Here is a 13,118-nt window from a genome sequence, read left to right as displayed (position 1 = left end):
GGCAGAGGTTGGGAGTGAATGGACAAGAACAGTTAAACAGATGTAGGGAGGCAACTCCAACAAGCATGATCTGGAAGTAGAAACTACAATTGAAGACAAATTGAAGGTCTGTGGAGGAGGTCACTGCAAATCACATTCAACTCATGATTTTGGGAAATGGGGGAGGAGGGACCGAGCACCGCACCTGATGCAGCTGTACCAGATGCAGCTTTGGGACACACACAGGCCCAAGAGGAAACAGAAGTGAACTCACTGACTACTGAGATGCTAAACTTGCAAAAGGTAGATGGGATCACATGAGACCTGATTAAAGAAAATGTACAAGCTACAGCCATTTTGGAGATCAGTATGACGGTTCCTCGGGAAAATGGGAATCAGTCTACCACAAGACCCGGCAATCCCACTCTTAGGTATATACCCAAATGATCCACATCCATGCAACAAAGACATTTGTTCAACTATGTTCTTAGCAGCATTATTTGTCATAGCAAGAACCTGGAAGCAACCTAGATGCCCCTCAATTGAAGAATGGATAAAAAAGATGTGGCACATTTACACAATGGAATACTACTATGCAGAAAAAAAAATGGACTCTTGAAATTCATGGGCAAATGGATGGAACTTGAAGAAACCATCCTGAATGAGGTAACCCAGTCACAAAAAGAGGAACATGGTATGTACTTGCTCATATATGGATTTTAGACATAGAGCAAAGATCACCAGCCTATAATTCACACCACCAGAGAAACTAGGATACAAGGAGGATTCTAAGAAATTCATATAAAGTCCCTCACAGAAGGGGGAAGGGACAAGATCTTCAGAGCATAGTGGGAGGGGGTGCAGTGAGTGGAGAGGGAACTAGGATAGATGAGAGGAGAGAGAGACCATAAAAGAGGGAGCCATTATTGGTTTGAAGAGAAAACTGACTCTAGAGAAATGTCTAGAGACCTACAAGACTGACCCCAACTAACAATCTCTAACAATCTGAGCAACAGTGGAAAGGCTACCATAAATGTCCTTCCCTGAAAACGAGATCAATGACTAACTTATCCACCATCATGGAGCCCTTATCTAGTAGCTGATGGAAACAGAAGCAGACACCCACAGCTAAACACTGAGCCGAACTGGAATCCAGATGCAGAGAGGGAGGACAAGACCAGGCTACAGAAACATATAGAGACAGTTGACCTGAACAAGGAGGAGCTAATGGGCCCCCAGACTAATAGCTGAGAAACCAGCATTGGACTGACTTAGACCCCCTGAACATGGGTCTCAGTTAGAAGGCCTGGACAGTCTAAGGGATCTCTGACAGTGGAACCAGGATGTATCCCTGGTGCACAAAAGGACTTTGGGAGCACATTCCCCATGGAGGGATACTCCTTTAACCTAGAGGCAGGAGAGAGGGCCTAGTTCCTACTCCAAATGACTTGACAGATTTTGATGATCCCTCCTGGAAGGCATCACCCTACCTGTGGAGTGGGGGTAGGGAATGCGATGGGAGGGTGGGAGAGAGGGAAGGATGGAGGGAGAAGGAACTGGGATCGATATGTAAAATAAGAAAAATAAAAAAATTAAAAAAAGAAATGTACAAGCTTTGTAAGTTAAGACATTCATCCCAACTAAATTAATAAATCCAAATATATTAGAAAAAAGCATTGGCTCTAAGGGCAACGTATCAGTATTCCCTTATCATTTGGGATTGACAGAAATAGAAACTAATGGCACATACCAACTAAGCTGATTCTCTGAAGTCACTATGCTGCTGCATGGAGGGTTTCAGCAAGTTTGAATGACCCATTTAGGACCATTTGGGGTTATCATCTTTAATCTAAAAATAAAATATACAATCTATAGTTTAGGAAAATGAAGCAACACTAAATAAAGCAAAACCAGGACAGATCAGCTTTGGTTATTAGATACTATTCTATGTGTTTACATGGCTCACTAATATAACTGAAAGTATAAAATGTCTTTGGATTTTTCAGAAGTTAAATGCCACTCTATTCAAGATCTATCAAAGGAATACAGCTGCTACCAGACTTAGGGATGCATCCAAAGCTTATTTCACTCCTAATCTTGACATGGTTACTTTAAATAATCTCCAAATGCTCCAAATCTTCCTCTTCTCTGCTGGAGGTGCATCCACATCTCACCGATGACAGGGAAAAAGAATTGGTAAATGATGAGGAAAGCAAAGCAAGTCCTTTAGAAAAAAATTTTATTTTGACACACGCACATATAAACATTTGCTCACTGGACAGAGCAGTTTAAGACACAGTAGTAATGATTACCACAGATGACGACACCCATCAAAACAACAGGCTTCATGTCTCCTCAGTCATCTCTGAAAATTCACTAAGATATCACAGCACACTGGTTAGACTGGTAGTTTACTTTTCATTTAGTAGAGTAAGATTGATTTGGATAAGTGGAAAACCAAGGCACAGAGCATTTGTGAAATGTAAATGAAGATAACCCTTCATGTAACATCCCACAGGAATGAAGTGTTCTACCTAAGTGCTCTCTAGTCAAACGGCAATGACCCTTTTACAGTCTAAAAGCATCACTTTGATTCCTGTGGCTGGGATAATGTAGAAGACACCTTCTGAAACTTTCAAATAGACCATGAAAAACACAGTACGGTTCTTTCATTAATAACCCTCAATAGGAGCAGCATACCCTAAACATTTTCTGAGGTGGGTTGTGAGCGTATTGTAGATAACCTGGCTATAATTTATATTCTTTCATTCTTTTCCCTCTATACTTCCCTCCTTTCTTTCTTGGTGTTTTTTTGGATGGAACTAGGCAAGCAGTCTGTCACCAAGCTTCATCTCTAGTCTTTCTTTCCCCTGTAAAATTCTCATAAATAGGCCCAGTAATTTCCATTTTGGAAACATAAACTATCTCATGAAGGGGAATTGGAATTAGTCATGACTAATTTTACAGAATTGTTTTATGGCATAATGCTCTGTTTCATATATCCAATTAATTATTAATACACATATTTAAATATAGTTGGCATTTATTGTATTAAAAACATAACATCAATGAAAACTAAAGCATATTTTGAAGCTCTTGTTCCATTTATGAGCATATGCTGTAGGTGAGTACGTCTTTTATTCTACATTCATACGGCATTTAGTAATGTGCATTACGAGTGCTGTAACGAATGGTAGGACATCAGTGACACACAGTCCATAGGGTGCGCTGACACACAGCGGATTTTAGGGCCCCTCCATTTGTCCACTCCACACTTGTATGAACTGAAGAGGGAGCACATCTTCTTCACTCCACTTTGAAGAATTCTTTCTGAACACAACAGCAGTTACCTTCTATGGGAAATTATCATTTTTCTTAGATTCAAATCAAAAGAATGTAAAAAACCAAAAATAGGCAGGGGATGTAGCTCGGCTGGTAAAGTGCTTGTCTAACATAGCACAAGGCCCTGGGTGTTGTCCCTAGTACTGCATACACTAGATGTGGTGGCACACATAATACTCTTTAAGGGAAAAAAATTAAAAATAAGAAAAATACTAAACTTTTTTTTTTTTTTTTTTAAAGACAGTGCTTCTCTGTGTAACAGCCCTGGATCCTGGATGTCCTGGAACTCACTCTATAGACCAGGCTGGCCTCAAACTCACAGAGATCCGCCTGCCTCTGCCTCCCAAGAGCTGGGATTAAAGGAGTATGCCACCACTGCCTGGCTATGGATGAGATTTTTAAAATGAGTTAAGCTTATATTTCATTATGACCTTGCATTCAATGATACCAAGTGTTCACACACTTACTAAATATCTATGAGCTATTTATAAATCATAGATAGTTTCAAGAACAGCAGCCATTGACCATGCTTGTGTCTCACAGCTGAAAGGGCAATACTGGCCATTCTCATTGGTGAGTTCTGGAAGTCCTTTCCATGGGGATCTGGGAAAAAATGAAAGCATTTTATAAGATTATTTAATACATATGAGCAAAGTGGGCAAATCCTATAATTTTGGCCTTTTACTATAGAAGCAATCATTCAGTCATTTGTTATAAAATAAAATAGTATTCTAAAGATATATGTACAGAGAATTTAGATATAAATTATCCTTTGATATATTCTATTTTGTGATTTAATTCTAGCAAATACAAATGAATCTTTTATCGTTATTATTTATGTTGCTTTTGTTTTTTGTTTCCTGTGTAGCCCTAGTTGGCTTGGAACTTCATGTAAAGAGAGAAGAAGGCTGTACATAAGTTACATAACTAGTGGCGGATCTCAGCATCACTACACAGACTGCTGGTGCACCTCATGATGCTCAGGTAAGGAGGCAGAGGCAGTGCAGGCCAATTACACATTTAGTCTAAGCAATCAGGAGACACACTTAGGCATGGCCTAGACATAGAGAAAAGAAGGCAGACTTTGGCTGGGTTTGTACCATCTTACAGAAATATATAGCACTGACAGCTTCACTTACTAATCATTAGAGTATAAGAAATACCACTTGAAATAGCAGTCAAGAGACCAAATGACATTTAAGGAAATGAAAACAATGACTTGATAAGTAAATCACCTCAAAAGGCCCAATCTGAATATTTCAATTATTTTTATGTATCCTAATCAAATCCAATTTATCAGTTATCTTGAAAATTAAAGACTATTCTACAAATACAGATCATAAACTCTAAGATCCTCAAATTAAAGCCAAAGTACTTAAGGAAGGTAAAGATCACACAGTGGAATTAGGGTACAGATGCACTCAGCGTGTAGAAACAGGTTCTGAGGAGGAACCCTTGTTTACATGATCTTAACACACTGACTGGCCATTTGTCATGCAGTAACTCACCTCTCGAGATGAACATAATGTCTGGAAAGGACATTCTTAACCAAAAATACAGTCTTTGCAGCAGTCTCTGGGCCCATCAATTTGGAAAAATACAACTTTGCACGAAGAAAATACCCAATAGGCCATAGCCACTCCTAAAATATGATTTCAAAATAAAGGGGAAAAAGAACTATGAATATCTAAATGTATTTCAAAAACAACTTAAATTGAAAATTCTGAAAAGAGAAATGAAATTCTTACAGGTCCTTGGTGGTAATTGAAACCTCTAGCAAGATTGTAGTTGTCATTGTCTAAGGCATTATCATAAACTCCACAGTAAACCATATCACTGCAAAATGATTGGAGTTTGAGGTCAGTAAAAGGTCAGCACCATAGAGGAGGCATCAAAATTTCAACAGTAAAGGCAAGAAAAATACTCATTTTCTCTCCCAATCTATAAAGCCTGCTTGCTCAGCATTAGAGCATTACACACACAAAATTAGTTACACTGGGTGCAGAGGACTGTATAATGTGTTCAGGAAAGATTAACAAAAGAGGCAAGTATACTTATGTTTCCTTTCAGACATTAATTTATATATAGTTGTAGGTCTAGAGATCCTAGAGGAGGGAGTATGAAAGGGAAAGAAAAATGAAGGTAACAGCGCACGTGTGACATGACAGCAGAGTGAGGGCTGTGGGGTGGGAGTGAGACTAACAGGTGGTCAGGGAAATGGGAGGGGAAGCCTCACAGACATCTGCATGGAAAATGCCATAATGACACCTATTACTTTGTATGCTGAGTTTTAAAAAAATATTAGAAATATTGAGGCATCTTGTCTTCTGGGAGCTAGTGTATAGTTTAATCATTACACTGGGCAGTATAATGCTGGGCAGTGGGGTACACACCTTTAATCCCAGCATTTGGGAGGCAGAGGCAGGTGCGTCTCTGAGTTTGAGACCAGCCTGGTTTATAGAGCATGTTTCCAAGACAGTCAGGGCTACATAAAGAAACCCTGTCTCAAAAATCTAAAAAAATTATTTAACAATTAAAATGCCCATACTATTATTTGAATCAGTAAATATTAAGGACAGGTTTTACTGACTATAGAGCAGAAAACTATTTATTTATTTATGTAAATTATTTATTTTGTGGTCCCTATCGATCAAGCCTAGGCCCTTATCTGTGTTAGGCAGACCGTTCATGATTAACTACATCCTTAGTCCATATAAGGCTATTCTAAACTTTTCCATAAAGCTATTTTAAAACTAAAATTAGCATACTGTCAGATCATAATAACAAATACACATACTGCTATAATATATATAATTTATAACATAGTTATACACTGAACACCGTTATAAACATTGCCAATAGATGAATTATGCATACTGAGATTTAATTAAATTACAACTTATAAAATCCTGTTTAGTTGTACACGTGCTACATGTGATTTTACCAAATTTTTAGCTCTTATTAGCAGGTTTTCTGTTTGGGTTGTGGAAACAAGAGTTTGAAACAGAGTCTTACTGTGTAGCCCTGGTAACCTGGAACTTTCTGAATAGACCAGGCTTTGAACTCCTATGTGTGTACACCCAACCAGTGTTTAATCTGCTCTGAATATGTAAGCATAAAGAAAATGACAAGTATTTGCATATACAATTTTGCATATAAAAATAAAATCAATCCAAGCATGATAGTGTGTGTCTAATTCTGGAAGATAGGAGGTTGAGACAGGAGGATCAGTAGTTCAAGGTCAGCTTCAGTGGTGTGAGATTCTGTCTCAAAAAACAAAACAGAGCTGGGTGTGGTGGCACAAGCATTTAATTCCAGTACTTGGAGACAGAACTCTGTGAATTTGAGACCAGCTTGATCTGCAAAGTGAGTTCTAGAACAGCCAGGGTTGTTACACAGAGAAACCCTATAGCAAAAAAACTGAAAAAACAAACAAACAAACAAACAAACAAAAAACAAAAAAACAAAACAAAACAAAAAACCCAAAAAACAAAACCAAAACAAAAGACACTGAAACAAAAATCAACAACAAAAAATGAAATCAGCATATTGAAAGGCAGGCATAGTGATGCATGACTTAAATCCAGCACTCAGGATGCAAAGCCAGGCAGATTTCTGAGTTCCAGGCCAGCCTGGACTCCATAGTAGAAATCAGTATATAGTAAAGTAGAACCCCTTGGATCAGTTAAGCTCTCTGCCTGCTATTCCAGAGGATAGTTCCCAGCATCCATGTCTCACAACCATCTGTAACTTCAGTTTCAAGGTATCTAATGCCCTCTTCTGGCCTCTGTAGGGACTGCGTGCGTGCGTGCGTGCGTGCGTGCGTGCGTGCGTGTGTGTGTGTGTGTGTGTGTGTGTGTGTGTGTGTGTAAAACACAAAACACCATATACACAAAAAAAGAACAAACCCCCAAAACCCATAAAGGCCATTAGAAATCTAATTTCTAAAAGTAAAGACATTTGCATATTGTAAAATGAAAACAAAGTTATTTATAGTTAAGTATAGGGTGGTGTAGTTATACAGAAAGATTGCTAGTAAAGAACACACTTAGGCATTCTTCTACCATCAATATAAGTGACTAGATAATGCCCAGTATTTAAAACAGCTCAGGCAGTTGTACATTATTCAGAGGGATGGAAGGAACTATCAGCAAAACAAAACACAAGACTGTCCTTGAGGGACTGGAGACATTGCTCAGCAATTAAGAGAAACCAGAGGTATGTTTAACACTCACACACAATAAAGTGGCAGATGTTTTCAAAAGTTTGAATGTGGTTTTTGAGAAGTTATTTGTAAACAAGTACAGAATGGCTAATACTAATCTGTGAGGATTAAATGCATTATCAACAACCTTCTTAATACTCATATTCCAACTCACTCTGGATCTAATGTCTTCATACCAAGGGGACCAAGCAATTTTTCTTCTGCAATTTCCAAAGCTTTCCAGGCCTTTTCAGTGGTAAAGAGTTCAGGGGCCTAAAAAAAAGGTGAACCAAGCAAAGAAAAACAAACAAGCGTTTAATATCACCGAGAACTCAGTTCTTACCCATTTAACTACAAACTTTGAGAAGGAAGAAAAGAATTTATGAATATGGTATGGGTCAGAATTTGAGAATGGATAACCAGACAAATCTAATCCTACAAGGCTGGATCCAAATCGCCTTTCTCAGCCTGAGAAGCTGAGAAAGCTCACAGCCTTTCTCAGCCTGAGAAGCTGAGAAAGCTCACAGAGTAACCATTCCCCAGGACAAGGCAAGAAGGAGTACTAAAGCCAAAAAGGTAACCATAGCGACCATAAAGGCAGGGCCTACTTCAACCCATCACTTTGTCTCTCGACTTGAGGGAACACCCTTTAAGAGTACTTGAGCTGTTGGGCAGTGGTGGCATGCACCTTTAATTTTGAGTTTGAGAGTGAATTCCAGGACAGCCAGGGCTACACAGAGAAATCCTGTCTTGAAAAACCAAAAAAACCAAAAGACCAAAAGGAAAAAAAAAAGTACTTGAACCTTTCTTTCCCTCTCCTCTTGGCCATAATGAATTTAGAACTTGTACTCCAACAGCGTAAGCACTTTCTTGTGGTATGTGGAAGGGGAGAAACCTGTACCCACTCTTACAGGGAAATTAAGTGAAAAATGAACCACACCAAAGCTATTTCTTTCAACACTTGCACTTTCATACCATCAAATTGATAATATTCTGCTTAGAAATCTTTTTGACAAAGTCAAATACCTAGGGAATAATGAATGAACAGTTTTCCTAGTCCACTGCCCTTAAGGGTTTATTTTTAGACCGAGATTTATCAACAAAAGTGAGTCAAAAATTCTTAGCTAGGTGGCTGGAGAAATGGTTCACTGGTTAAGAGCACTCTCTGCCCTTCCAGAGGACACAGGTTCGATTCCCAGCACCTGCATGGTATCTCCCAACAGTGTGTAACACCAGGCTCAGGGGATCTTGTGCCCTCTTCTGGCCTCTGGGGATACTGCATATACATGGTGTACAGATACACATGCAGGCAAAACAGCCCCCACCAACAAAATAATAAAATTTTAAAAATTATTATAATAATTTATAATAAGTGATAATATGTAATACCAAATAAATAAGCAATTTAAAACATTCTTAGACAAATACAGCTAATTACAGAAAAATACAAAGAAGATAGAATGTGAATATTAGCTGCCTGTGCAGAACTTTCTGATTGGTGTGCTGGGGAGTTGTTTGTGGCACCAGCCCTCAGGAGGAAAGGGTGTGGGCTGAGGCTAACTGCAGCTGCTGGTCTGGCCTATGTAGTCTAAGCACAGGGACCAAGTACTGTGGTATGCACAAACACCAGCTAACACTTTTTCTCATCATCCATTGCTTTCTATTTTTGACACTAACTGTTACAGATTAGAGGTGATATGCATACTTAACTGCTGAAACTATGTAAAATTATCCAGAAAGCAATAACTTTTTCATGGTTAAGTAGAACTTAAAACCAAACAGGAAAAAAGAAAAAAAATAAAAATCCCTTAGTAAAGGAATCATGACATTTTTGAAATTTGAAAGCAATATATCCCTTACCACGACCATTGCTATGGCAAAATTAGGCCTGAGCTGATAGTCACACCAAGGACTAGACGCTCCATAGCTATCCTTGTAGATGCCACGCTTGTGAACCAGATTTGGATGCTTCTCGTTAGGGTCTGAAGGGTCTTCGGAAACATGGAACAGCTTTTCAAAGTTGTTCTGTATTTTCCTGTCCCACTCATCATATGAGACTGTCACATCCTTTCCTGAAAAGCAGTAAGACATGGCTGTTGTAGACATTCACAACATCCCAAATATCTGCTATCTCCAAAATTCGCATTTAGCTTACTTACAAAATAAATTATCTATGCTTTGGGAAATGTGGCTACTCTGGATGGAAATATGCTATCCAAAGACCAATACCTCTCCTAAAAAGAATGTAAAATGGCTCAGGAATAACTTCATATTCATTACACAATGAACAACATTTCACATACACTGAGTTAAAAATACAATGGACTTTACCTACTTCTTTTAACTTTTTAGAGAGTTTAAAATTGTATGGGTAGCTCCAACATTATGGAGAGATGTACAGGTCTTCAGACCACTCGTGGAATGTAACGTGCTTGTGACGTGAGGGAGTAGGAAGGTGCAATGGAACGAGCGTCACAATGCTGCCTTCTCTCAGTTCAGTGGTGCGAGAATGGCTTTTAGTTACCAGCTTTGCTATTGTTCCAATTTTGGCAAATTCATGACTTTTTTTCTTCTTGAAACTTTGAGTCTTCTATCCAATGATGGAAACAAAGGTTAACAACTTGTGTGGGTTCCTTGTAAAACAGACCAGCTTACCATGCCTTTTCACCCTGACTTCGCGATAAGGGAAAATATTTTTCTTGGATAATTCCAGCAACCAACGGACAGCAGATTTACACATGCCCACAATTTCCACAGCAGACCCGTCTCTAAAATTAAAAAGATTTATTCTCTATGTTGAACTTATTTAATCATTACTTAAAAGAGCATTCAATAAGTAATTTTGTGTTGGGGATGTAGCTCAGTGGTAGAATGTTTGTTGAGCATTAAGGAAGTCTCTAGGGTAACACAGGACCACACCAAACCAAACCAAACCACCACCATCACCAATAAATATTGATGAATATTATAACCAGTGCATCATACAAGCAATTATCTGTCCTCACATCTTCACTTTATAAGTAATATATCATATAAGAAATCTCTTCCCTTACTATTTTGGCATTGCTTATGTTCCTAACATTATAAAAAAGACATTTATACTTTTATTTTGTGTGTATATGTGTATCTGTCTCTATGGGTATGCGCCACATTTGTGGGTGCCCACAGAATCCAAAAGAGTATTGGATCTCCTGGCACTGGTGTTGTATTTGTTTGTAAGCCTCCTACCCTGAGTGCTAGGAAATGAACTTGCAGAACAGCAGCGACCTCTCTTTACATTGTAGCCATCTCTCCAGCTCCTCCTAACATATTTATTCGTTATTTTTGAGACAAGGTCTTTCTATTTAGTTTAGCTGATCTGTTTGAAGATACAAATCTTTAATATGACAATAGCTTCTGGGATAGAGAGATGTCTCATTGATTAAGAGCAAATATTGCTCTTTTGGGCAATGCACAGCGGGCAGCTGACAAGTGCCTGTAACTCCAATGCCCTTTTCTTGCTTCTAAAGGCACCTGCACACACGTGTACTTCCCCACACAGGCACATTAGTTTTTTTTTATTTTAAAAAAGTAGAAAATAGTTTCTGAGCTTCACTCATAATCAAGACTCTCTGAAACCATAAAATGAAAATCCTTTAAATAACAAAGTTAGAGATAAAAGTTTCACAAAATAAAACTTTTCTTTTTTTCTGAGACAGGATTTCTCTTTGTAACCTTTCTGGCTGTTCTGGAACTTGCTCTGTAGACCAGGCTGGCCTCAAATTCACAGAGATCTGACTTCCTCTACCTCCTGAGTGCTAGGACTAAAGGTATGTGCCACCAACGCCTGACAAGAAAAAAACATCTTTTTTGTCTTTTGAGACACGGTTTCTCTATTTAGCCTTGGCTGTCCTGGAAATCACTCCATAGACCAGGCTGGCCTCAAACTCAGAGATACGCCTGCCTCTACCCCCTGAATGCTGGGATTAAAGGCATGAACCACCACCAACCAGATAAGAAACATTTTTAAAAGATCAATTTCCAGTAGTTGTTTTCCATACCTGTAAGTATGGGCGTAATAAAATCTTTACATTGTACAAAGTTCAGATTAAGAAATGTCTTAATATCAACTGGGATGGTGAGATGGCTCAGCAAGTGAAGGCCCTTGCTTTTCTGATGACCTGAGAACCTCAAGGTGGAAGGACAGAACTGATTCCCACAAGTTGTCCTCTGACCTTTACACATGTGCTGTGGCATGTACACAACCCTCTCCCCCACACACTCCAAGACAATTGTAAATTTTTTTTTTTTTTTTTTTTTTTTTTTTTTTTTTGGTTTTAAAGAAAATGTCTTAGCCATTGGGATGAGTTATAAAATGTTCGAGACTCGTGGAGAGGTACAAAAACCCTAAGATCTCCTAGATGAGAGCAGATCACTGTATAATGGGGGAGGGAAGGGATGAGTGGAGGAGGAAAGGGAAGAGAAGGAAGAGGGATGACAGAGCTGGAATGATTCAACATGAAACTCATGGGGAGGAGTAAGTATGTTTGAGAAAGGAGCTGGTGAGCAACAAGAGCATCATCGCAGATGCAGAGTGACATTAACTCTACCTTGGGGTGGCTGGGATTCCCCTGTTTCTAGCTCGGTCACTTTCTCCCATTTTATCCATCCATGTGCCACAGTTGAATCGATTTCCTCCATAGACAAATCCCGTTTCTTCATCAACCCCTGCAGTTATACTGAAACCTAAGAAAGCAAAATAAAACACTTACAGAGCAGTCATGGTGGCATAGGTTTGTAATCTGAGTACTCAGGAGGCAGAGGCAGGTGTGTCGGAATGCGGTCATGAACAGTGCCTTGGGGAACCGTGAGAGGCTCCAGGAAAAAAGACACAGGGCCTTCATCTCAGGTGATTTTGTTCTCTGGATTACTCTGGGATGTGATTTCTTGCCTCCTGTGAGAAACATTTACATCAATTTATAAGACATGCTTATTCCTGTTGGATGTCAGATCATAGCTATAGAACCCAATCTGGTCAGTGTACTCTGAGTCTGGATATGGCCTTTGCCTTGCTTTTGTGCTTTCCCAGATACAATCTATAGTATGTGCCAGGCAATTGTGTTTAAATTGGGGTGTCCTGAGAAGGTTCTGGATATTTAGTACATGCTTACTGATGTTTATTTACATGTTTTTCTGAACTCAAACAACCTTCCTTGGATCACTGCTCTTTGTTACATTTGTGTGTAAAAGTCCATTAAAAGTGACTTAAGGTTGTTTACAGTGTTAGACTGCAGTCTACCCCATTCTTCCAGGCTCTCTGATCCCAGGTCCAGCAGACAAGACCTGAACAGGTCAACAGAAGTAGACACAGGAAGATCACACATGAATTTAAAGCTGTCTTATACAGTGGGTGCGAGGCTAGGTAAGCCTACATAGAGAGACAGTGTTTAAACAAAACAAAGTCATGAAGTTTTATAATACTAAATACACATAAATTTCATTTCTCTTTCATAAAAATGTGTGTAAGTGGTGCTTACATTAGCAAATCACAGGTCACCGCTTAGAGGAATGGTTTAACGTGTATTAGGAGATGCTCTGTCCTTTAAATGAACAG

At 39.0% G+C, this 13,118-nt stretch overlaps 1 protein-coding gene across 2 annotated transcripts in view; it reads right to left on the bottom strand.

The window, feature by feature from the left end:
- Positions 1-3,788: 3,788 nt before the first annotated feature.
- Positions 3,789-13,118, bottom strand: part of Agl (amylo-alpha-1, 6-glucosidase, 4-alpha-glucanotransferase) — a 54,196-nt gene continuing 44,866 nt past the window's right edge. For both annotated transcript variants that reach the window (XM_051185609.1, XM_051185610.1), the window contains exons 28-34: positions 12,115-12,250; positions 10,181-10,293; positions 9,386-9,597; positions 7,701-7,798; positions 5,070-5,157; positions 4,830-4,963; positions 3,789-3,924 (exon numbers count right to left, since the gene is read on the bottom strand). In XM_051185609.1, the coding sequence (XP_051041566.1) occupies positions 3,807-3,924; positions 4,830-4,963; positions 5,070-5,157; positions 7,701-7,798; positions 9,386-9,597; positions 10,181-10,293; positions 12,115-12,250 (899 nt within the window). In that variant the 3' untranslated portion in view covers positions 3,789-3,806. The remainder of the gene's footprint in view (positions 3,925-4,829; positions 4,964-5,069; positions 5,158-7,700; positions 7,799-9,385; positions 9,598-10,180; positions 10,294-12,114; positions 12,251-13,118) is intronic.

The sequence above is a fragment of the Phodopus roborovskii genome, unplaced genomic scaffold (assembly GCF_943737965.1).
Source record: "Phodopus roborovskii unplaced genomic scaffold, PHOROB, whole genome shotgun sequence".
NCBI lineage: Eukaryota > Metazoa > Chordata > Mammalia > Rodentia > Cricetidae > Phodopus > Phodopus roborovskii.
The sequence above is the reverse complement of the archived record's forward strand: the minus strand, read 5'-3'. Positions and strand labels throughout refer to the sequence as shown.